Source organism: Bufo bufo, chromosome 6 (assembly GCF_905171765.1).
Source record: "Bufo bufo chromosome 6, aBufBuf1.1, whole genome shotgun sequence".
Lineage (NCBI taxonomy): Eukaryota > Metazoa > Chordata > Amphibia > Anura > Bufonidae > Bufo > Bufo bufo.
The window spans coordinates 217,603,474-217,630,441 of record NC_053394.1 but is presented as its reverse complement, the minus strand read 5'-3'; the positions used below and the strand labels follow the sequence as shown (position 1 = coordinate 217,630,441).

General features: G+C 42.1%; 1 protein-coding gene across 1 annotated transcript in view; it reads right to left on the bottom strand.

The window, feature by feature from the left end:
• LOC121004622 (heparan-alpha-glucosaminide N-acetyltransferase-like) overlaps positions 1-24,087 on the bottom strand; it is a 771,952-nt gene extending 747,865 nt beyond the window's left edge. The window contains exons 1-4 of the mRNA XM_040436852.1: positions 23,995-24,087; positions 22,451-22,545; positions 12,978-13,114; positions 2,645-2,757 (exon numbers count right to left, since the gene is read on the bottom strand). Of these exons, the coding sequence (XP_040292786.1) occupies positions 2,645-2,757; positions 12,978-13,114; positions 22,451-22,545; positions 23,995-24,052 (403 nt within the window). The 5' untranslated portion in view covers positions 24,053-24,087. The remainder of the gene's footprint in view (positions 1-2,644; positions 2,758-12,977; positions 13,115-22,450; positions 22,546-23,994) is intronic.
• Positions 24,088-26,968: the final 2,881 nt, after the last annotated feature.

Sequence of the window (26,968 nt, the reverse complement as noted above, 5' to 3'; positions counted from 1 at the left end):
CAGGTTAGGGAAAGTAAAATGCCCTTTTCTGGGGTCAAAAGTTTCAGATCACATCACAGGCTTGTCATCTGGTTTGACAGTAAATATTGAGCATTGGACTCCATGGAGATGCTTAGGTCAGCATAAGACCACTCATTCATTCTGCCTTTACTTTTCCATTTCACATTTATCTAGGAAAATTCCATTTTGTTTTACAAAACTGTATTTTCATATTTCACTACAGTGTAAACTTTTAAACTAGCTTATTAAAATACATTAAACTGGATTTCTTTGACAATACAGTTGTGTACTAACTCTTCCCATGCCCATATGTACAACTACCTATTTCCCCTAAACTTCACTCAACAAACACACGCCTTCTACAGAGGATTATAAAGAACAGAAAAGATACTGTAAAGGACACAAAAATATATCAGATTTTGCCATTCTAAAGATTATCATGAAAAACAATAGCTGTAATCTGACTGGTTATTATTTATGGTTTATTTACAGTGGTTTTTCTTGAACTACCATACTTTATTTCCCACATTGTGCACTTTTTCTGAGCTCCTACAAGGCAACAATCCATCAACGTGTACTCTTCAGAATCATTAATAAACTCATTTTTATAGAACAGTGTGCTTGTATTGTTTCTACCTGCAATCAGACTTAGGGTGGGTTCACTTCAAGCTTCTGCCATCCTTTAAATGTATAAATTGGAAAAAAAAAAAGGACACAAAAGCGTAGCACACTAGTCTGGTAAAAAAAAAAAAAAGAATACGTTAACATATATGTTTTTGTTTTTACAATGGAACTCTATTGTAAATGGATGCCACTGTATGGCATCCGTCTGAGGCATCTGTTTACCATTTACATTTTTAGTATATGTTAGACGGATGGAAAAAACATGTTTTGAACCCACCTTTAGCCAGCAACAGTTTACATCCCAAAAGTCTTTAAATATAATATAATCTCTAAGATTCTGTTCCCCTCTGCACCGTGGTGTCCATTATAAACGAAAACCATGATGCAGTGCCAGATCCAACACACAATGGACACCAACACTGCCCAGAACAGCCCAATGGCTTACAAAGGGATGTGTCTGGGGTCTGTCGTGGTGTCCATCATTTTGGAATGCATGTTATGCTATTCTTTCCTTCCAATATGGTGGAATCTGCAATGGAGGTTTTGTAAGATTTTAAAGAGCCAGTGTAAATTCAAGAAATACATGGATACCCAATCTTTTACCACAGTTGGTCAAAGTTGTAAATACAGTTACATTGCATGTTTAAGGTCTCTTCTACATAATTGGAAAATTTGGCCCTATTTGCAGCTTTCTTGAAAGCTCCCACACTTGTGAATCATAAATGCCAAGGTGTATTGTGCTCCTGGGAATTATTGGGCATCACGTAAAGGTGAAATCCTTCTAGAATCATCTTCATATAGGCATGTCAAACGTTGGCATTAGTCAAAAGCCTAGCATGCTGCTATGATCAACATCTCAATTAGTCTGCATTAGTTTTTTAAGAGGTAGTCTTACTATGTCAATCCCTTTTTCAAAGTTGATCACCACTGGTACAACTTCTGCAGGGGAGGACTGGCAACTTAAGTGGCCTTGGAAAAAGCCTAAAAGTGGCCCAACCAAACTGACAGAAGTTGGAGTAACACATGTAGGTGGGGGTCAGCCTTACCATCCTCAGTGCAGGCCACAGGCCTCTTCCAGCTGAGGCCTTTCATGCCTGCGTCCCAATGTCATCTGTACACTTCCTCATAGGCTTCAAGCCTAGTGGCCTGTTTCCTATGAGGGTGAATGGCAGAGCAGGAACCCATAAGCTCCTGTGCCCACCACAGTATTCAGCTGTACTACCATCCTGATAATGGGGATATAGTTGAATTGAAGAGGGCACCTGTGGTACCCACCCGTGTATAAATACCTGATGCTACCATTGTTAATTAACACTGGGAGTGTCAAATTGTTACACACCTGTAGCTTGAGGACGCTTTTGAACTTCTGAGAAACCTTGCTATCACATATAGTGACTGCCATACAGTACATATTCCTTGCAGTAGCCATAATGGAGTATTACTGCTTGGCATTCAGATGAATACATGGGCCGCCAATGTCTACCATATCTATGCTTTGTTACAGGTTCATTGTTCTAGCTAATAGAGAGTATAGGCTCCTCCATCTGTGACATCCATATCTAAAGAGATTGTCTTTGTAAGCATAAAGCCCTAAATTTGGTAATAGCTTACAATAACCTTTACAAACAATTCAAAAATTTATTTTTATTTGAATACATGTTTTGGCCATAACAGTCAAAAAATTTAATATCTATCTATTACTGTATGGCATCATCCATTTCCTGATATGGCCTTTGTTCTCCTATCAAATTGGCCCTGGGATTGGACCACATAGTGGAAGTTCAGGAAACCTTTCCCAAAGCAAGGTTTTAGGAATGGCTTTTTTGATCTAACATGACAGGATCCAATTCTATCCTTGGTACTAAATTTAGGCCTCATGCATGAAGCTGTAAAGCCGCCATTGGTATGAGCCATTAGAAAAGCTCATAAAGAGCAGATTAATATGCTTATATCGATTTGTCACTGTTGTTTTCAACAAGCAAATTAACTTAGTGATGAAGGACAAATCAGACACACTTACGCAAAAGATAGTTTGAGGGAGATCTGCTCACAAGGTTGTAGCACTGTATTGTTCGATTATTCGACTGAATGGAAATTACGTAATGGCCATGTTCTTCATATAACTGCTTCCAGCTGTCAAGATTAGACATAAAGGAGTTAATCAGTAATTAAGATAAATTAGCACCAACATAGTGATTTCCCCAAGTTCAATGGTGTGTCCTAGGCTGTAATGAGAAGCAACCATGCATGTCTATAATGAAATACGAATCCTTTGAGTAATCAATGATTGAGAACACACGTGATATTGTGATGTATTGATATACATGGAACAAGATAAGGGATGCATCTGAATAAAAAACAGTCTCCTAGCAAAATGGATACACTGTGCTGTACCTAGTGAAGGGTATTTCCCATTTAGTCAACCAATGTATTGCTTGAGATTTTTGTTTTTATTTTAAAAGCATACAATCTTGGATTGTCTAGGATTCGATTAAAATAGGGGAGATGTCCAAAACTCCAAGCAAGTCTCCTACAATGTCTGCTAATAACTGCCAGGGAAAGCTTATGTTTTTTATGACTACCACGGATGGATGTGGAAGCCTGAAGAAACACTCATTTGTGGCCGCAGGCAACAACATTTTTATGAATGGAAACAGTATGTTGGCATTGGTAAAGAAAAGTCATTCTGTTAGCAGGGTGCATGGATAGGCACTTTGCTGGCATTCACCCCAGCAATGATATTGCATTAAATTTCAGGCTAGCTTATTATTTTGGCTAATAAAAAGGATTCTGAGTCTGGTCAAGAAAACCAATTTAATGGATTATTCTAATGGGGTGCCATTGAGAGTTTTCACTGTTGTTATGGCCTGTTCTTGTGGAAAGGCTTTTAGAGAAATGTTATTTCTCTGGCACGCAGTGCATCTTGAGTCTTCCTTAACATAAAGAATAATTTAGGTAAGCAAGAATACCTTTAGGCACAGTCCAATGTCTAGTTTAAGTTTTCTGGGTGATTTATACACATTGGAGCAGATTTACTAAGCCCGTAGATGGTATAAATATGGGCACGCTGTCTAGACATGCCTCAAATGTATCACAATGGTTCATGCTGGATGATAAATTTGGTGTAGAGCTACAACTTGGGGATAATTTATCATGTCCAACACTCCATAATTTGGGTTTCAGAAAGTCACATAATTTGGGCTTTTGAGACTTTTTGGGGTTAGTGCACAAAAATGTTGTACCTTTTTGCATTTTTACAACACTCTTGCACTTCAGAGTGAGTGGAAAATTGGTTAGCTATATCGCTCCAGATTTATAAATAAAAGTTGCAAATTCTCTTCAGTACAGAGGTGGTATAAAAGACTGGAGCAGCACTTCGTGGCAAAATTGGTTTCACGCCCTTCTCAACATCCACCAGGCCTCTTCATAACTTCGGTGGATCCTCCGCTAGTTCTAAATTTAAGACAGCTTCCTTGCTGTCTTACAGTTAGATCATTTTCTACACCTGAAACAGGTATAGAAAATGGTAAATGAGACGGGCCTACCGACCTGCTCCCTTCCCCGCTGATGCCCCTCCCACTTTTTTAGATTTAGCATGAGCGGGAAGAAGTCGCAATCTGCGCCTGGAATACGCCTAATATACAGTTGCAAGAAAAAGTATGTGAACCCTTTGGAATGATATGGATTTCTGCACAAATTGGTCATAAAATGTGATCTGATCTTCATTTAAGTCACAACAATAGACAATCACAGTCTGCTTAAACTAATAACACACAAATAATTAAATGTTACTATGTTTTTATTGAACACACCATGTAAACATTCACAGTGCAGGTGTAAAAAGTATATGAACCCCTAGACTAATGACATCTCCAAGAGCTAATTGGAGTGAGGTGTCAGCCAACTGAAGTCCAATCAATGAAATGAGATTGGAGGTGTTGGTTACAGCTGCCCTGCCCTATAAAAAACACACACCAGTTCTGGGTTTGCTTTTCACGAGAAGCATTGCCTGATGTGAATAATGCCTTGCACAAAAGAGCTCTCAGAAGACCTACGATTAAGAATTGTTGACTTGCATAAAGCTGGAAAGGGTTATAAAAGTATCTCCAAAATCCTTGCTGTTCATCAGTCCACGGTAAGACAAATTGTCTATAAATGGAGAAAGTTCAGCACTGCTGCTACTCTCCCTAGGAGTGGCCGTCCTGTAAAGATGACTGCAAGAGCACAGCGCAGACTGCTCAATGAGGTGAAGAAGAATCCTAGAGTATCAGCTAAAGACTTACAAAAGTCTCTGGCATATGCTAACATCCGTGTTAGCGAATCTACAATACGTAAAACACTAAACAAGAATGGATTTCATGGGAGGATACCACAGAGGAAGCCACTGCTGTCCCAAAAAAATATTGCTGCACGTTTACAGTTTGTACAAGAGCACCTGGATGTTCCACAGCAGTACTGGCAAAATATTCTATGGACAGATGAAACCAAAGTTGAGTTGTTTGGAAGAAACACAACACTATGTGTGGAGAAAAAGAGGCACAGCACACCAAAATCAAAACCTCATCCCAACTGTGAAGTATGGTGGTGGGGGCATCATGGTTTGGGGCTGCTTTGCTGCGTCAGGGCCTGGACGGATTGCTATCATCGAAAGGAAAAATCAAGTTTATCAAGACATTTTGCAGGAGAAGTTAAGGCCATCTGTCCACCAGCTGAAGCTCAACAGAAGATGGGTGTTGACACAGGATGACGACCCAAAGCATAGAAGTAAATCAACAACAGCTTAAACATAAGAAAATATGCCTTCTGGAGTGGCCCAGTCAGAGTCCTGACCTCAACCCGATTGAGATGCTGTGGCATGACCTCAAGAAAGCGATTCACACCAGACATCCCGAGAATATTGCTGAACTGAAACAGTTCTGTAAAGAGGAATGGTCAAGAATTACTCCTGACCGTTGTGCACGTCTGATCTGCAACTACAGGAAACGTTTGGTTGAAGTTATTGCTGCCAAAGGAGTTTTCAACCAGTTATTAAATCCAAGGGTTCACATACTTTTTACACCTGCATTGTGAATGTTTACATGGTGTGTTCAATAAAAACATGGTAACATTTAATTCTTTGTGTGTTATTAGTTTAAGCAGACTGTGATTGTCTATTGCTGTGACTTAGATGAAGATCAGATCACATTTTATGACCAATTTGTGCAGGAATACATATCATTCCAAAGGGTTCACATACTTTTTCTTGCAACTGTAGGTGTATTTCAGCTTCATAAATGACCCCCTTACACGCAATTACAAAAGTATTCAGATTCATGCTGCTTTGAAAAATTTCTAATATTTTTCATGGAGGAAACAGATAAGCTACAGGAGCATACAGGAAACTGATCATAAGCGCTCAGGAATATGGCCCTTGCTTGGCCGTTCTATGCAAATTGCGGTCCCCAATGCACGATTCCACAGACGGATCCAGACCCGTTCAACTTGAATGGGTCTGTGATCCGCCTGCACCGCAAAAAAATAGAACATCTTCTATTTTTTTGCGGTGTGGAGGCACGGAAAGAAACCCCACCGAAGCACTCCGTAGTGCGTCTGTGGGGTTCCTTGCCTCCGTCCGGCACCAGACCTTCCGGATTGCGGACCCATTCAATGGGTCCGCATCGGTGATGCAGTGTGCACATGGCCAGTGCCCGCATATTGCGGACCCGCTGTTTGCGGGCCGCAATACGGGCACCGCCAGACAACGGCCGTGTGCATGAGCCCTTATCCTGCTAAATGCAATGGCACCATATGAATTTGACTTCCCTTAGTGGCTACACAGCAGAAACATGAGGCCCACATATAGACATCACTATTTGGGACTTTAAAGGCTGTATTACACAGCCTGATGTGGCACCCTATTACATGCAGCAATCTCCTCCGCAGCACGGGCAGGAGTGATTGCCATGCCATCACTCGTCCCCATGCTTTGTGGTTTGCCCGTGGCAGATCGTGATTAGACACCACTATCTGCCGCCTGCAAACGATAATTTTTTAACAAGTCAAAAGATTTGACTTGCCTGATGAACATTCATTGGGCAATCGGCGGCAGTATTACATTGCAGGTGTAATACAGGCTTAAGCCAGAACCAGAGTATCCCAGTACTGACGAATACAATACAAGCAATAAAACAGACTGTTTCAATTGAACGCAACAGGATATTGCCACTCAGCTATAAATATGTGTATTTTCAACAAAGAAAATAAATCTTACAAAAATACATGATATTAAAATCCCAAATGCAACACTAAAATAAAAATAATTTTCCAATGTAATGAAGCTAAACTGAGGGAATAGTTCCTTTTTATACAAGAGGCGACAGAAGCAGGTTGAACTCTGAATCAACCTCTATGCAGTTAACAAAGAGGCCAAGCCTGGGAATAAGTCATATGTAGGGCGGAAGGGGCTCATTGTATGATTATCACAGCATGCCCATTGCATTCCATCCTTATTCCTGGGCAGTGACCTTTCACCCATCTCAGCACAATGCTCCCTTTGAGGTGAGGTTCAACTTCTAGAGAGCTCTATCTAGATGTGTGGAGCATTGCTGTGGGTGTGCTGGCTGACCACCTGCGTCTTTTTCTTTTAAGAAAATAGCCGTGACAACGGTTTTCCAGCTTAAGTCACCAGAGCATAGAGTGTGTCACAACGCATTACACTTGTGTAGCACCCTGATTCTGAAGAGGGAGGCATTCACTTTAACCTTTATCTACCAGGCCTTGGTGACGTGACCTTGCTTTTTCAGCCATAACTGTGGTCAAGTTGTACACATAAATGTAAAGGTGCAAAATTTCTAATGATGGACAAAATGAGAAGTCATGACCATATTTACAATATTAAAATAATTGTTTTAGTTGAACAGTTTTTTGTGTTGATATATTTAATAAAATTGTGTCTAATACATGGTGCAATACGTTAGCCCAATGTAATGATTACACCAAAGACCGTAGTGTATTTCTGACAACAGCTAGTGAAAGTGAATGCCTACATCGTTAAATAGTAAGATTGAAAAAGAACATAGGTCCATCAAGTTCACTAAAGGAATGGATGGGGATGTGAATTTCAGGAAAAGGGAGCGAGACCCAGACATCTACACATTTTCATAAGCATCAATGTTATTTCATTTTAAGAAGTAATCTAAGCCTTTTTTTAAAAAGCCATTTACTGTTCCTACCATTACCGCACCCAGAAGTAGACTACTCCACAGATTTACAGTTCTTACAGCAAAGAAGCTTTGTCGCCTCTGGAGACTGAACCTTATCTTCTCCAGATGGAGGCAGTGGAGGTGATTTTACATGGAACAGCTTTTTACCAAATCTTTTGTATTGGCCATTGATATATTTATATAGGTTAATCATTTCGCCACTTAGACGTCTCTTCTGAAGACTAAATAAATGTAATTATTTTAATCTTTCCTTATGACTAAGACCTTATCAGGTTAGTTGCTCTCTTCTGTACTTTTTTCAGCTGTAGTGCGTCCTTTCTATGGACTGGTGCCCAGAACTGGACTGCATATTCCAGATGAGGCCGTACCAACGCTTTTTAAAGTGCTAGTATTACATCCCTGCCCCGCGAGTCCATGCCTCGTTTAATGCCTGACAATATCCTGGTAGCCTTAGAAGCAGCTGATTGACATTGTATGTCTACTTTCACACTAGCGTTTTCAATACCACTAATGAGATCTGTCATAGGATCTCAAAAGCGGATGAAAACGCTTCAGTTTTGTCCCCATTCATTGTCAATGGAGACAAAACCGAACTGAATGAAATGGAATGCACCAAAATGCATTCCATTCCGCTTGGTTGTGCTCCCATGGCGGACAGAATGATGCTGCAAGCAACATTTTTCTGTCTGCGGTGTGGTGCGGAGCAAGACAGAGACTGAGTGGTGCAGAGAAAACAAATCCGTCACCATTAACTTACATTGTGTGTCAGGACGGATCCGTTTTCTTTGACACAATAGAAAATTTAAAGGGGTTATCCAGTATCTACAACAGTCCCCCATGGGCCGGGCCCCTCCGTGGGAATATACTTACCCCGCTTCCCGCGGCGCTCCTGGTCCCCACACCGCCCACACTTGTACACGGATGAAAACATCCAGTGATGGGGGAGCAGCCAATGGCAGGTGGGGACGGGCCTCTCTAGCGTCACCATCCCCGCCTGCCATTGGCTGCTTCCCCCCGACACCAGATGTTTTCATCCATGTACAGGGAGAAGCAGCAGTGGTGTTGCGGGTGACCAGGAGCGCTGCGGGAAGCGGAGTAAGTATATATCCACGGAGGGGCCTGGCACATGGGGGGCTGTTGTAGATACTGGATAACCCCTTTAATACTATTTGCCAAGTGGATGTCCAATGACTCAGAGTGTCTGCTTGGGATTTATGGACATCTTCCATAGACTGCACAGTACTACATAGCGTGGTGTCATCTGGAAAAATAGAAACAGTGCTCTTAATCCCACCCGCAATATCCATTAACCCATTCCTGACCAGCGCCATACTAGTAAGGCACTGGCCGGGTCTTTAAAGATGGCGTCTGCTCCTAAGCGGGCACCAGTCCCTAGAGAGTCTCTAAAACTTATGAACAAGGGCACAGCAATAACTGAACTGAGTTCTTTAAGAACTCTTGCGTGTAATCCATCATTTATATATATTTAAATAATTTTTTCAGATTAGTTTTGTTCTCTTTGGTCACCTGTCATTCATTTTGTATTTGTGCAGATTAAATTTTTATTTTTTTTACAGATTTTATTACTGTAAGTCTTTTGTAAATTTCAGGATACAGCAGACTCTTCAGATTTGTATTTTTAAATGTCTTTTATGTAGTGTATTGTTATTTTTACAGTACAGCCATATGGGTGTAATTTTAGTCATTTATGCTTGTTACTTACAGGAGTAACTTTTGCAGTATAATTACTCAACATAGATTTAAAGCGCTGCCATTTATCTATGTCCTGAAATGCTGCCGTCAACCTGGGGAAATTGGAAAAAAAACGTGTTTTTTTTATAGTTCAGGAATATAATTATATTGTGGTCATTGTTACCTAGTGTTTCATGAACAGTGATAGTCCCAACAAGCTCTGTATTACCAAATCCAACAGAGCATTGCCCCTAGTGGGATCTTCTACAAACTATTCTATAAAGTGGTCCTGCAACAAGTTGAGGAATTTTCTCCCCTTTGCTTTTGAGTCAGAACCATGACCCCAGTCAATATTTGGGAAATTAAAATCTCCTATTATGACCACTATACTTGCCTGTGCAGCCTGCTCTGTTTTGGTTCTACAGCTGACCTATCTCCTCAGTGATGTTGGGGGAGAGATCTATACAGGGGCGGATTGGCCATAGACCTTACAGGGAAATTTCCCAATGGGCCGATGCCCAGGGTGCCTCCTGAGACCTCCTCATGGCCAGCCAGTGGAAGTTTTTGGGGACATATTTTGTGCTGCTGGCAGTATTGTGTGATGTACTGTGGTATTTGGCTCTGTTGATTTGGTATAATGTGCCGCAATATGGTACTGCTGACCCCGCCTACTTGTGCTGCCCCTGCATTCCATCAATTTGGACCCGACTACAAAATGAGGCCACTTTTAGTATTTTTTCCAGGGCTACTTTAAGTTCCCAGTCCGCCACTGGATCTATAGATTACACCAAGTATTATTTTCATATTTCCCTCCTTTCACATATGATGGTACCATTTACTTTACGATATCTTGCATTGGAAAATGGGAAAAAAATCTTTGTGGGGTAAAACTTGAAAAACAAAGCAATTCCACCATGGTTTTTGGGGTTTGTTTTTATGTGGTTCACTATTGAGCATTGTTTATTCAATTGTTAAAACATTTTTTAACTATCATCTTTAGTCCTCTTAGAAGACTTGAACATGCAATCCTCCAATCACTTGTACCAAAGACTGCAATAAAATACTACTGCAGCCTATGGGATTTTTTCATGGCCGCCTGTCAAGTCCTGCCACAGACACTGTTTAGCTGGCAGCTTACTAGGCCCATTACTAGGCTGACATTAGCAAAAGATTGAAGCCCTGCATTTTTTTCTGCGGGGGGCTCTGATCGGAAGGCGCAGGGATGGATTGGTCATAGACCCTACAGGGAAATTTCCCAGTGGGCTAATGCCCATCAGGCCACCTGAGCTTTCCTCACAGCCACCATTCAGGTACATAATGATCTGATCCTCTCAGCGTTAATTAACGCTAGAAGCATCAGGTACTTATTACTTGATTGGTGGCTGTGGGCGCCCTCCTGAATTAAACTGTATTGTCGTCCTCAAGTATTTTTTGCCCTGCCTACTTCTGCTGTCCCAGTCTATGTGTGCTGCCCGGCTTCTGTCAATTTGGACCTACCTACAACAGGAGGCCACTTTTAGTTTTTTTTTCAAGTTCCCAGTCTGCCCCTGACCGAGAGAGCTCCCTCTGTCTAACAGCACAGATATCATAGTCACTATTGACTTTAATGATTGGGATTGGCACTATCTCTGATGCTGGTGTCATTTGATCATCTTGAGTGAATTATATATGACCATCCTAGAGCTGCAGCTCCATTCATTTGAATGGGGCTTGTAGAGATGGTTTCTCTGCAATTACAATAAAATAAAATCCATGTATTTGCAGTGAAACCATGGCAATTAGCGGTAATGCAAATGTGACTACAGCAGCTCGGCCACGATGTGTGTGGGCACCCTAAAACTGCTGTTTACCTGCAAAATTGTCAGCTTTATTATTTAACTATTTGCAATCAATTTGAAACTGCGCCAACTTGTGGTAAAACTGCACGGTGGAATTTTCCGCCACATCTTATCCAAGTCTCGGCTGCCTGGCATCCGCGCCAATGCCATGCACTAACTTGCAGCCCAATCAAGCGTCCTATTAGCTGAAAAACATTTTATACTATTTGTAACCCAATCTGTAATAATAAAATGTAATATAACCTATCAACATCTACTGTATCAGTTACAGGTTGTGATGTAGAAGTCATTGCGATATATAACTGCACTTTTACTCATTTCTAGATTTGCACTTTGTAAGGTAATATTCTTTAAGCATAACTTCTTGAAGTTTTCTCATAGATAGGACAGGTATTGTTTTGTTGTACAGCCTGTAAGCGTCTCTTGTACTACTAGGAATAGCAGCTACAGAGCGCCACCAAGTGGGTGTTTGTGGTATCATTTTTAGCTGGATGCTTTGTCTGGCCTCCTCTGCATCATTTTCTATATCTGACACAAATACATTGTATTGATTACCCAGAGAGGATCTAGAGGATAATCAGCCTGGAGATAGCCCTTTATAATAATCTGATCAATAGTCACTGGAATTTGCTGCAGATTTGAAGTATTAGAAAGCAGAAAGTTTTGCTTTGACTAGTGTAAATATATTTTGCACACAGGTCAATCATACATCTTATTATATTCATCTTCCATAATATGAATGATGTTGACAGACCAAAGCCTAACAATAATGTAAAATGATCTATAACTGGGATAAGAGAAAATCACCACTTCCCCAGGGAGATTAATGATGTGTCAGGATCACCGAGAAATATTTTCACAGTTATAGAACCTGATTAATTGGCCCATGTGCCCTGACTAGCCCTGGTCTGACAAGAGGTGTTGGCTTGTAAGAAAGCTGGTTGGTACCACATAACCAACTTTTCCATACAATCTTATTTCCTGTATAACTGCATAAGAAGGAACATTCGGCAATCTGGATTCTGGCAGAGATAGCTGAAAAGGGGAGCACGGAGGGTGGTTTCACACACAGTGAGCCACATTTACTAATGTGAGGGCACCTAGATTCCGGAGTAAATTGCGCCAATACATGGCAAAGTTTGATGCATCTAGATTCATAAAAATGATCTGCGCCTAGCTCAACAAGGAGCATGCCTCACTTTAAGCATATGTTTTGTATGATGTAACAAAACAGGAGATATTTGGCACCAAAATTGCACTACAGTTATGGCATAATACTGTCTCAAACTAAGCCAACTAATAGCAAGCATAAAGTTAGACAAAATATTGTAGCCCAGCACATTTATCATCCAGGCTGAACCACTGTGATATATGTGGTGCAAGTCCAGAAAGCTTGCCTACAGGATTAGTAAATCTGCTCCAGTATTTTAGGAAAACACAGTGGGAGTCATGTACTAACAGTGGTATGCAATTTTTTTGGTATAAAAAAAAAGTCTCAAGACGCCATTTTGTGACACTTTGTAATACCCCAGAGCATAGGTCATCAATATTATTTCCAGGATGACCTCTTTAACTATGCATATGTTTGAAACCAAGCATCAGTGACTGCTGTGAAAACTACCTGCACACTGGATCCTGATTTCCACCTCCTCTCAAGACATGGACAGTCAGTGCAAACTGCGTGCTGATAATGATCGTATTGTTTGTAGGCTGGAGGCTTTGAGCAGCTGGAACAGTCATAAGTGGCTGTAAAAGACACTGGGGAAAAAATCATACATTTAAGGATTATTTGGGTGGAAAAAATGAAATGTATGATAAACTTTCATACAGCAACAAATAACGTACAGTTCTGTTCAAAATAATAGCAGTGTGCTTAAAAAAGTGAATAAAGCTCAAAATCCTTCTAATAGCTTTTATTTCCATACACACAAATGCATTGGGAACACTACACATTCTATTCAAAATCAAAACATGAAGAAAAATATATCAAATTTGTGTTGTTCCTCTAAAAACATTGAAGAAAAGTGAATATTAGACTGTTCAAAAAAATAGCAGTGTTTGTATTCTTCTTTACAAACTCAAACATTCACTATATAAACTGAAAAATGTTTGAAGATTTTGCTTTCCTTTGAATCACGTCACTAATATTTAGTTGTATAACCAATGTTTCTGAGAACTGCTGTACATCTGTGTTGCATGGAGTCAGCCAACTTCTGGCACCTGTGAACAGGTATTCCAGCCCAGGATGATTGGACTACATTCCACAGTTCTTCTCTATTTCTTGGTTTTGCTTCAGAAACTGCATTTTTGATGTCACCCCACAAGTTTTCTATTGGATTAAGATCCGGGGATTGGGCTGGCAGGTCCATAACGTCAATCTTGTTGGTCTGGAACCAAGATGTTGCACGTTTACTAGTGTGTTTGGGGTCATTGTCTTGTTGGAACACCCATTTCAAGGGCATTTCCTCTTCAGCATAAGGGTCCATTCACACGTCCGTAAGTGTTCTGCGGATCCGCAAATTGCTGATTCGCAAAACACAGACACTGCGCAATTTGCGGACCCCATATCGCCGGCACTATAATAGAAAATGCCAATTGCGGACAAGAATAGGACATGTTCTATTTTTTTGCGAAAACGGAAGCATGGATGCGGAAGTGCGGATCTACAAATGCAGATGCGGACAGCACATTCCCGCCCCATTGAAAATGAATGGGTCTGCACCCGTTCCGCAAAATTGCGGAATGGATGCGGACCCATTTTGCGGACGTGTGAATGGACCCTAAGGCAGCATGACCTCTTCAAGTATTCTGATGTATTCAAACTGATCCATGATCCCTGGTATGCGATAAATAGGCCCAACACCTTAGTATGAGAAACATCCCCATATCATGATGCTTGTGCCCCCATGCTTCACTGTCTTCACAGTGTACTGTGGCTTGAATTCAGTGTTTGGGGGTCATTTGACAAACTGTCTCTGGCCACTAGACCCAAAAAGAACAATCTTACTTTCATCAGTCCACAAAATGTCTCTTTAGGCCAGTCAATGTGCTCTTTGGCAAATTGTAACCTCTTCAGCACATGTCTTTTTTTCAACAGTGGGACTTTGCGGGGCTTCTTGCAGATAGCGTGGCTTCACATAGGCGTCTTCTAATTGTAACAGTACTCACAGGTAACTTTAGACCTTCTTTGATTTTCCTGGAGCTGATTGTTGGCGGAGTCCTTGCCATTTTAGCTATTCTTCTATCCATTTGAATGGTAGTTTTTCACTTTCTACCACATCTTTCAGGTTTTGGTTGCCATGTTAAAGCATTTGCAATCATTTTAGCTGAGCAGCCTATCATTTTCTGCACTTCATTATTTCCCCTCTCCAATCAACTTTTTAATCAAGGTACGCTGTTCTTCTGAACAATTTCTGGAACAACCTATTTTCCTCTGAATTTCAGAGAGAAATGCACTGTAACCAGCATGTACAACATTTGCTGCCTTCCTTCCTTAAATAACGGCAATAATTGCCACCTTTTTTTCAAAGAATGAATGACCTCACCCATTGAACTCCACACTGCTATTATTTTGAACATGCCCCTTTCAATAAGTGATTGAATTACAGAGAATCAGCAGCATGCATGTCATGACTGTTGGGTTTCTATTACTCTACTACACCTGCTAGTAAATTATTTGCCATGTAGAAATATCATTTCTACCAAAAACAGTGGTTGATCAGGTTAGTGATGTCTGACTGCTATTATTTTGAACACAACTGTATGCCATGAAGCCGGTCCAGGCCATGGGTTTTCAGCGGTTTAAAACTGTCCCGCACCGTCACCAATTAGCTCAGTTTACCAAACAAAGTATACCTAAGTATAGGTCATCAATATGAATGTCTCAGACAACCCCTTAAACATATGGAGAATCTGGGTCAACCTGAGATCACAAAGAACTCTGGTTCATAGAGGCAGAAATCATCCTTCCATGATGACCATATGCCTCATTTCACCTCTGCCATCCATAACTCAGCATTATTCTAAATTCCACAGCATCAAATGGAAAAATATATACAGAACATGTAAATTAATCCGCTAATGCTAATTGACTAGTGTTTCTTCAAAGCATTCGAAGTGGAATTCAGTCGGAAGTTTAGGAAAACTTCGATTCACAACAAATCTGATTTTGCCCGCCCCTCGTGGTAACAAGTCAGTTTTTCCTAGAATGGCGGCTGCATGTGTCACAAAGTGAAATTAAGAAGCCTGGGAACACAAGATCACCCACAATGCCACGTAGCCAGTCAATCTGCAGTTAGTTATCCCCTGTGATATCACAGCCCTATAAAACCCTCATCCCGCGTGGTCTACGCCATTGTCCTGTAAGCTGAGCATATTGAGAGATGTGACAAACGCTAATGTGCTAGGGACAGCGTTGCTGAAAACTATTAATAGAAGAATATTGGAGAGGGAGAGTACAGGGAGAGTGTAGGCAGAGTTCAGGGAGACTTATGCTGCGTCAGTTTTATCTATTTATTCCTACATTTACTTATTCCTACATCAGCTGTAAATGTAATTCAATATCAATAAGATGGAACCCTTTATTATTCCTCTGCCAGTATGCAACCAATACCATCCAGTCTGCATCCCTTAGAGGAGGAGGGGGGGGGGGGCAGGTCTTAATGATCACCATCCTTATGTTTTGCTGGGTTTACTTCTTCCAAATCATCCTTCAATGTCTTCTTGTCCTAGAAAAGTCAGCAAGATGCAGAGAGAGGAGGAGATGGATGTTCCTGATGACATATTCTCATCGATGATGTGGAAAAGGAAGAAAAGCAGATGGCAGAAGAAGGGCTCCCACCTGTAAGGCAGGAGAGCGCTGGGGATTTGAGATGTGGTTATGTCAGAGCTGATCAATATTCAGTGTTTACTGTCAAATAACCTGCAGGAGATAGCAGCCAAGAACAGTAATAATTTGCATATTGTTCCCCACCTAACCAGCTAAACCCCATGGTGCTGCGCGGCCATTAGCAATGAAGAAGGACTATACAGTGCAGTCTTCATTACCGTACCCTAAGGCAGAGTGGCCTAGGTATACCCAATTTATAGCAATTCAGGATGAATTAATTTGTAACTAATCAAATTTTTTGGCTAACTTCGGCAAAGTTTTTGCTCATGAGCTTTGCTCATCTCTACTAATGACATCACACTGCCATTTATAATGATGTCATGCTGTATGGGATCTATATACCATACTATTTCTGACCCCTAACAAAGGACTCCAGTTGTAATTACATCCTTTGTTTGGCCTTTAACCGTATATAGGCCTATATGTCCTACTAATCTCATTGACAAAAAAAAAAAAAGTACCTTGATAGAAATGTCGGATTGCTGCAAAACTTTGCATACAATTATGTCTCAGGCAGATCCGTAAATGATTACAGGTGTGGTCAGACACTGGCTTTTTCCACAAAAGGGCGTAAACGTGCTTCCCCGGCTGCCCTATAAAAAGACTCTCAGAAGCTACTTTTGGGTGGTGCACCTCTTGATGAGAAGTCATTAACTGTTATGACATGCCTCTATAATGCAGTAGACAACATTTGCCATTGACAGACTTTTCAATGAATTGCCCGTCATCTAAGCCGTTCTGACCTAGCTGTTAGGAGCGCTGGTTATGTGAGAGCAATATGCTCCTGACGGCCCAGACAGACTTCAAGTAGAGAGGATTTTTTTTATCTGCTGACAAGCACAAGTAGCTCCCACAGTTTTGTTTCTCACCATCCAGACATAGGTTGCACCTTCATTACACACTGCTGTCACTGTCCAGGCCATTTCCAGGTGCTTAGCAGAAGGAAATTTGGTGTCACGGCTCCCATTACGTTTCCTGACATTGAAACCCAGCCACCGTTGCCTTTGTTTGCAGTGGTGTCATGAACAAGAAACCTGGACTGCTATGGACTAGAATCGTGCTGTCTTTAGAAATGAATCTAGGTTCTGTTTGGGATCCCATGATGATCTGGTTTGAGTATCCTGGCCTTGTCGTCAGGGGGTCAATCCTGACTTTGCTGCAGAGTGCCACACTAACCCAACTGCTGGTGTGATGATCTGGGAAGCTATTGCATACAACAGTCAATCACAAGGGATACTAACAGCTTAGAGATATGTGCAGGAGATCCTGTGGCCACATGTGTTGCTTCTCATGGCAGGGCTTCTAATTGGCATTTCTAAGCAGTATAATGCTCGCCCACTCAAAGCAAGGTTTTCCCAGGAATGTATCCCCCGGACTGCAACACCTCCTTGGCCTGCCCGGTTGCCGGATTTATCGTCAATCAAGCATTTATGAGACCAGCTGGGGCACTCACTAGCTGTGGCAACTAACGAGTGGGCACAATCCAAAGGCCCAGCTTCAACATCTGTGGGCAGATGTGCTGCAGGATACCAAATAGAACCTGTATGCCTCCATGCTCAACCGTATCTCATCTTGTATTCAGGTTAGTGGCGGCCCAATAGGGTTCTAGAGGTTCCTTTCAACCATCCATTTTTCCCCAGTAAAAATGGACGGTTTTATTTGAAGAGGACCTTTCATTACAATAAAAAATCTAAACTAAGTATGCAGACATGGAGAGCGGCGCCCAGGGATCTCCCTGCACTTACTATTATCCCTGGGCGCCGCTCCGTTCTCCCGGTATAGGCTCCGGTATCTTCAGATTTTCGGCTCAACTGGGAGGAGCCTGCTCTAGTTCTCCTGGGCGCCTCCTTCTCCCTCTCAGGTTATGAGCTGAGCACTGCGATTGGCCTGCGCTACAGCCTGGGAGAAGGAGACGCCCAGGAGAACAAGAGCTCTCCATGTCAGCATACTTAGTTTAGATTTTTTATTGTAATGAAAGGTCCTCTTCAATTCCAATAACTCAATCTATGAACAGAGGATGTGGCTCTGCCACAACCCTTTTTATTCCGTTTAACTGATTTGGGGATGCTCACCACTCTTAGCCTTTAAAGAGGACCTTTCACTAAAATAGAAAATCTAAACTAAGTATACAGACATATAGAGCGGCGCCCGGGGATCTCCCTGCACTTACTATTATCCCTGGGCGCCGCTCCGTTCTCCCGCTATGCCCTCCGGTATCTTCGGTCACTAAGTTATGGTAGACGGAGTCTGCCCTTGTTCTGCTGTAGCACTGGCCAATCGCAGCGCAGAGCTCACAGCCTGGGAGAAAAGAACCTCCCAGGCTGTGAGCTCTGCGCTGCGATAATAGTAAGTGCAGTGAGATCCCTGGGTGCCGCTCTTCATGTCTGTATACTTAGTTTAGATTTTCTATTCTAGTGAAAGGTCCTCTTTAAGCTAAATTAGCATTTTCATGCCCCCCTGAACTAACAGTGTTTTTACATATGACTATTCCTCATGTATTTATTGGAAACAAACAAAAGAATCCTAATGATTGCCTGATCATCAGAGAAAACAAAGCTGCCTTTATAAACAGTACTGAGCAAAAGTTCGGAAAAAATGCTGCAAAGTAAGAATTCTTTCAAATATAGAAGTGTTAAAAGTTAATTTTATCAATTAACAAAATACCAAGTGAATAAACAAAAGAGAAATCTAAATCAAATCAATATTGGTCACCACCCTTTGTCTTCACAACAGCATTAGTTCTTCTAGGTACACTTGCATACAGTAAGGCCTCTTACACACAGGTGTCGCGTGTGAGGGCCGGATAGAATGTGGGTGCGTCGCAGGAAAATGCTTGATTTTTTTGCGCGAGTGCAAAGCGTTTTAATGCATTTTGCACGCGCGTGAGAAAAATTGGCATGTTTGGTACCCAGGGTTTGGGTTAGGTGTTGTGTAGATTTTATTATTTTCCCTTATGGTTATAAGGGAAAATATTAGCATTCTTAATACAGAATGCTTAGTAAAATAGGGATGGAGGGGTTAAATTTTTTTTAATAAAAATTAAACTCACCTCATCCACGGCCCGGCTTCTCTTCTTTCTTCTTCTTTGATGACCTGGGAGGAAAAGGATGGTGATGGATCATGTGATGGACCATGTGATGAGCCCAGTGACGTCACCAAAGGTCCTTTTCTCCCAGGTCATCAAAGAAGAAGAAAGAAGAGAAGCTGGGCTGCGCGAACAAGTGGATGAGGTGAGTTTAATAAAAAAAATATATATTTTAACCCCTCCATCCCTATTTTACTAAGCATGTTGTATTAAGAATGCTATTATTTTCCCTTATAACAATGTTATAAGCAAAATAATAAAGATCGGGTCGCCATCCCGATCGTCACCTACCAACCATGCGTGAAAATCGCACTGCATCTGCACTTGCTTGCAGATGCTTGCGATTTTCACGCAGCCCCATTCACTTCTATGGGGCCTGCATTGCTTGAAAAACGCACAATATAGAGCATGCTGTGATTTTCACGCAACGCACAAGTGATGCATGAAAATCACCGCTCATGTGCACAGCCCCATAGAAATGAATGGGTCAGGATTCAGTGCTCAGGCATTGCACCCGTGCGGAAAACTCACCTGTGTGAAAGAAGCCTAACAGTTTTTGAAGGAACTGGGCAGTGAGGTTGTTCAAAACATGGATGTAGATTTCTCTTTTGTTCAGTCATTTTGCATTTTGTTAATTGATAAAAATAAACTTTTAACACTTCTATGTTTGAAAACATTTTTACTTTGCTGCATTTATTCCACACAGTAGTGTATTTATGGTGTTGAAAGGTCGCTATTGCTCATCCCCATGGAGAATCATTGTTTTTGGGTGACAGATACCTATTTAAAGAGGATGATCTGCTGGCCAGAAACAGTGTTGGTAATTTATTAAACAAAAATTTGCCTAAATTAGGCGTATTTCTGGCGAATATTGCGGATAGCGCAGTCAGGGGCATAACCAGAGTGTCCGGCTTTTGGGGGTGAACGGTGTGGCCACCCTATGTATATGTTAGCTCTATGGGAAATATAAAGCACAGACATTTTTTGGGGGCTCCTGACATTTTTGTTCATTATGTGGAGTTTTCTGTCTTTCTTGCTGCTGCAAAAGAAAATGCCAGAAGCAAATTCATGTATGTAAGGACCCTAAGGGCTGTTTCACACAAGCGGATGCTGTGCGGGTAATCCGCTGCGTGAAAGAGTGCCAAGCCGCGCTCTGGACAGCAAAGACACGGAGCATTAACATGTTTAATAATGCTCCGTGCCTCTGTGATCTTTTTACTCCAAAATCACGGCGACAACTTTATCTCACTGTGGTTTTGTAGTAAAAAGATCACAGAGAGGCAAAGAGCATTATCAGTCATGTTAATGCTCCATGTCTCTGCTGTCCGGAACGGGGCTTGGTTCTCTTTCACTCAGCGGATTACCCGCACGGCATCCGCTCGTGTGAAAGAGCCCTAAGCCCTCATGGACACGAACGTATTTTCTTTCCGTGTCCGTTCAGTTTTTTTGCGGACTGTATGCGAAACCATTAATTTTAATGGGTCTGCAAAAAAAAAAACAGAAGGTGCTCCGTGTGCATTCCGTTTCGCAAAAAAATAGAACATGTCCTATTTTTGTCCGCATTACAGACAAGGATAGTACTATTCTATTAGAGGCCAGCTGTTCCGTTCCACAAAATATGGAATGCGCACGGACGTCATCCGTATTTTTTGCGGACCGCAAAATACATATGGTCGTGTGCATGAGCCCTAAGGCCACCTGCACACATTGCGGATTTTTTCTGTGCAGAAACTGACCTACTGTGTGGATTTCTAAATCCGCAGCATGTCAATTATATTTGCTGCTTTAGCTGCGGATTTCACCCTTTTCCAATGAAGGGAAATATATGAAGCAAAACTGCATCAAATCTGCACAAAAAAACACTGCGGATTTTAGTGCAAATATGGAGCAGAGACACATATAAGTTTGCGCGGAAATTTGTGCAAATCTTATATGCGTTCTCTGGCACTCATGTGCAGATGGCCAAAGGGTGGGTTCACAAGTGACTGACTAGCTGCGGATGTGCTGTCGCAGATTTTCATGCGGCAAATCTGCAGCATTGTACAGTACCAGCAAAGTGAGTGAGCATTCAGAAATTCTCAGCCAGACATAGCAGAAAAAATCTGCAGCAGAAACTGGCCCGTGGTCCGGATTTTAAATCTGCAGCATGTCAATTTATTCTGTGGATTTCATAGCGGATTTCACCATGTCCAATGCAAAGAATGACACTGCGTCTAATCTACAACAGCATCCACAGCGTGCGAATACACCCGCAGAAAATCCACAGACAAATAGGGTGAACCCAAGGCTGCTGGCACACAAGTGCGGGTGTACGCACATAAGATCCGCACTAATTACCATGCGGATTTATGTTTGTTTCTGCAGCATGTCCACACCAAAATCAGCAATGTCTAATTGCGGATTTTGGTGCGGATGTTACCCTTCCATTGAAAATGGTGAAACCCGCAGCTAAAACCGCAAACATAAACGACATGCTGTGGACTCGCCAACCTGCAGACATTGCGGAATATGCGTGATTTTTCTGTGCAGATTCCCATGCAAAAAAATACGCAGTAGTACAGTACCAGTACAGAATATGAGATTACACAAATCTCATGTTCACTTTGCGGATTTTTTCTGTGCGATAACCGACCTGCCACGCGGATTTCCAAATCCCCAGCATGTCCATTATGTTTGCGGTTTTAGCTGTGGTTTTCACCTTTTTTAATGGAAGGCTGAGATCTGCAGCAAAAGTGAATCTAATCTGCACCAAAATCTACAATTATATTAGCAAGGCACACAAAAACAGGTCATTTTCAATTAGGGGTTGGCCAATATCTGGCTACTGTTCATCAATGTTTTTGTGAGATGATTATATGGCACTTAGTAATATCATATATAGCTATATTAGTAAGTGTCATACAGCCATCTTACCTACACATTGGTCAAAAGTAGCCAGAAAGTGGCCAATCCCTTTAAGAATAAACCTGTGGATAAGGGCTTTGCACCTTATACACGTAAAGTAGCCGTCTACTACAGCAGCGCAGGAAACGAAAGGCAGCTTAGAAAGCCATCTTAGCAAATGTGCCACATTAGGAGGTTATAGAAGAAATCTGAAGAGAGTCCCAATATAATATCTTACCTTATAGCAGTAATCTGAGACATAAAGTAAAGTTATGGGTTCAAGAAGATGATTGTTCACGGTTAATAAAGCTTCATCATATTTCAGTTCATTAGCTAAGAAATAAGAGGGTAGGAAGGTTAGGACTTCTCCATGCATTCATTGCAACAACTTTATATATTTGTACTACAGTATGGATGAAAAAAGTTAATGTGAGCTCTCCTGACATGTCTGTTTTAGTAAATATTCCCAACCGCCATAAAATAAAAATTCGGGTGCTTTTTTTGTAGAACTCTGGGTAGCGCCGTTGCTCTGTTATTCTTCCTGGAAATGTATGAATAAACTGACAACTGGATGTTAAGGGTATATACATACAGTGCATATTAAGCACGGATTTTCGTTTCGAAAATGCACAGCCTAATCCAGTCCCAACTATGTAAATGAGATTTTCAAAATCTCATATCTGCCGTGCAGAAATTGACCTGCTGTGCAGTTTATGAAATCCACAGTATGTGAATCGTTTGAGCTGATTTGCTTTGCAAAAGGGTAAGATCTGGGGTAAATCCTCCTCAAAATCCAAGATAAAATGATGTGCATGTACTTCAACTTCCCCCGTTTCATTGGCATGTGTCCCTACGCACTGACACTTGACAAGGGGCATGTTAAAGGGGTTGTCCGGTTTCCTATAATCCTGTGAGTGCTGACTTCTCTTCATTGTTTACCTGCTCGCCATCGACATCACAGCGGCGAGCAGGTGTAATTACGACTACACCATCCCCTTTCACTTGAATGGGACGGAGTGTAACTACAACTGCTCCTTCTCATTCAAGTAAATAGGACAGAGGATCTATCCAATGGCAAGCCATTTTGAGCACTAAAATGGCTCTAAAAATGTCATGGAAAGGGCTAGAGGGCTACAAATGGCATTAAAATGTGTTTACGAGCATGGCAAGTGCTCTGCAAACAAATGTGGATAGGTAAATGACTTTAAATAACATAAAATACGTAAAAATAAAAAATAATCATCTTGATCTAGGAGGACGAGGTCCATATGGAGTAGGAGGTTGAAGAGGCGGTGGATGTGGCGGTCTAGGTGGAAGCGGCCGTGTGATGTCGATGGAGAGCAGGTAAACAGTGAGGAGAACACAGCGCTTTCAAGAGCACTACTGTTTCTAGAAACCATCAAACAACTGTAAGCAACAGTAAAACAGTATATAGTATATGCAATACCAATTAGTAATATGTTTTTTAAATGATCTTAGACTTGTTTTATATACAGTATGTGTGAAACAGATCTGGCAGGCTGTTCTGGCCGGGAACAGCCTGTTAGATCTGTCCCTGCTGGGCGCAACCGTGCGCTGCCGGAATTTTGTCCGGCCCCATTCACTATAATGGGGGCCGGTTGAGATCTGGCCACAATCCTGCAAATATGCCGAGGAGTGGACAGACAAATACCGCTGAGAGTCCTCAGCATAGCAGCATGGTAATCTGTATGTAATTGTATCACAGAGATTACATGGGCCACATGAACACTAAATATATGGAGGTAAATAAATAAGCCATACCTGTTGCATGGCACAGCATAGATACCCCAAGAAAGAGAACTACGAGTCCTGCCGCCATTCTGATTTACTGAGCTTTGCCCTCTCTGGCTCAGGAAACCCGGCGAGCTGTGATCACAGTCATTACAAAAGCGACATGAATATCTATCTGGCACAGCAAGGGGCAGCCTGCCTTATATAATCACTGGTTGAAGTCCAGTCATTAGTCTCTGAGCACTCTGCCCAGTTTATTGCATCTCCGTTATTGTTCACACATTCACATGGTTCACCACTACATAAAATTATAATATTCACACACATAGGTAATGATACAGGTAAGGAGCTCACAGCATTTTCCATTTTCCTTAAATTGCATGTAAATTAGTCTAAGAAGCTGAGATACAGGGCCTCATTTATCAATACTGTCCGATTTTTCAGAAGATAATCGCTAACGAGCGTTCACATGATACTTGACAAAACGATTCAGCACCCTGCCTAAGCCACTTGCAAGGCATCGCACTTAGCCAGCCAGGATCCTACTACATACTGATGAGGGGCAAGCACCCCAAAACAAGTGTCTACAGATGGATATCTGGTCAGGCTATATTACCTTGTCAAGTCCTAAAGCTTTTGGAAAGTCGGATTTTGACTCATAGGGAGCCACTTCCAATACGTGGCACTGGGGAGATTGTTCTCTTTCTTGGGAGATACCTCTTTGCATATTAGTTTCCCATGGACTATTATCATTAAGTCTCCATACAGGACTGGTCCCTTTAGGCCGCCTGCACACAAGTGTGGGTAAACGCACATAAGATCGGCACAAAGTTCTGTGCTGATTTATGTGCGTTTCTCAACACCAAAATCTACAATTTCTAACAGCAGTTTTTGGTGCGGTTTTGCCACACATCTCACCCTTCATTGGAAAAGGGTGAAATCCACAGCTAAAACTGCATGGCAGGTCAATCTCCGGACATAAAAAAATCTGCAAAGTGTAGATTAGATTTGTACTGCAGCAAAATCCGCGCAGAAAAAACTTACGTATTCTGCAACATGTGCAGGTAGCCCTAAGGAGATTCAGCTCCCTGCCTAAAAAAGTGCCATAAATTGGTGCAGTTTTAGTACAATTTTCTGCATTTCGGGTTTTTACACTTATTTCTGACTTGCCCATAAAAGGAGACCAGCTTTGTAGGAAGGGGCAAAACAGAGCTCTGTCTTAAAAATCCTGCCTCACAGTCAGAGAACCAATGGTTGCATTTACATGCAACTTTAGTATTGAATTAGTATGGGAATAATTGAGTACTTGCCCATTTGTGGGTGATTGGTCGCAAGTAGAGTTGAGCAGGTACCTGGATGTTCGGGTTCGACGGGTTCGGCCGAACTTCTCAAAAAAGTTCAAGTTCGGGACCCGAACTTGACCCCGAACCCCATTGAAGTCAATGGGGACCCGAACTTTTGAGCACTAAAATGGCATTAAAATGTGTTTACGAGCATGGCAAGTGCTCTGCAAACAAATGTGGATAGGGAAATGACTTTAAATAACATAAAATACGTAAAAATAAAAAATAATCATCTTGATCTAGGAGGACAAGGTCCATATGGAGTAGGAGGTTGAAGAGGCAGTGGATGTGGCGGTCTAGGTGGAAGCGGCCGTGGAGGAGGAGGAGGTAGCCTACACTGCTTTTTGGTTTTAAATTTATTTTTATTAAATTAGGGTACACCCAGGGCCGTCTTTTCGAATGGGCACGCTGGGCAGTTGCCCGGGGGCCCCACTTGCCTGGGGGCCCGCCTGCCCAGTGAACCCACCAGCCAACTTCCCAACCGTCATTTAGCAGCGTTGCCGCCAGGGCCGTCTTTACCAAGGGGCAAAAGGGGCAGCTGCCCTGGGCCCAGTTGCTCCTGGGGGGGCCCAAGGCAGCTGCCTCTTGAGCCCTGCTAGCTACTGCCCCGGGTGTCAGGCTGTCGGCTACACAGGCATCATGATCGTACTGTGTTAATGATCTTAATTCTAGGACCTTAATGAGTTTTGATCTAGGACCTTAATGACATCATTACCATGTGACCAGTAACCTAGCAATTACTGGTCACATGGCTATGAAGTCATCACAGGTCCTATCAGGAGTGTTGCAGAAGTTAACTGTGGAGCTTTTCTGTGTAAAGATTACATCAGAAAAAGGTGACATGGGGTTGTTATTTTAATATACTGTAAACTACTGTATAGTGGGGTGCTGTGTACTGTGTGGGGGGCTGTATACTGTGTGGGGGCCTGTATACTGTGTGGTGGGCTGTATATTGTGTGGTGGGCTATATATTGTGTAATGGGCTGTATATTGTGTGGTGGGCTGTATACTGTGTGTGTGGGGGGGGGGGGGGGGGGGTGGCCTGTATACTGTGTGGTGGGCTGTATAGTGTGGGGGGCCTGTATAGTGTGGGGGGCCTGTATAGTGTGGGGGGGGGGCTGTATAGTGGGGGGAGTGCTATACTGCTGTACTGTATAGTGTGGGGGGCTGTATACTGTGGGTGCGGTATAGTGTAGAGTGCTGTACTGTATAGTGTGGGGGGCTGTATCGTGTATAGTTTGGGGTGCTGTATACAGTGAGGTGCTGTATAGTGTGGGGGTCTATACTGCTCTACTATATACTGTGGGGTACTGTATAGTGTGGGGTGCTAAACTGCATACTGTGTGCTGCTGTATACTATAGGGTGCTATACTGCATACTGTGTGGTGCTGTATACTATAGGGTGCTATACTGCATACTGTGTGGTGCTGTATACTATAGGGTGCTATACTGCATACTGTGTGGTGCTGTATACTATAGGGTGCTATACTGCATACTGTGTGGTGCTGTATACTATAGGGTGCTATATTGCATACTGTGTGGTGCTGTATACTATAGGGTGCTATACTGCATACTGTGTGGTGCTGTATACTATAGGGTGCTATACTGCATACTGTGTGGTGCTGTATACTATAGGGTGCTATACTGCATACTGTGTGGTG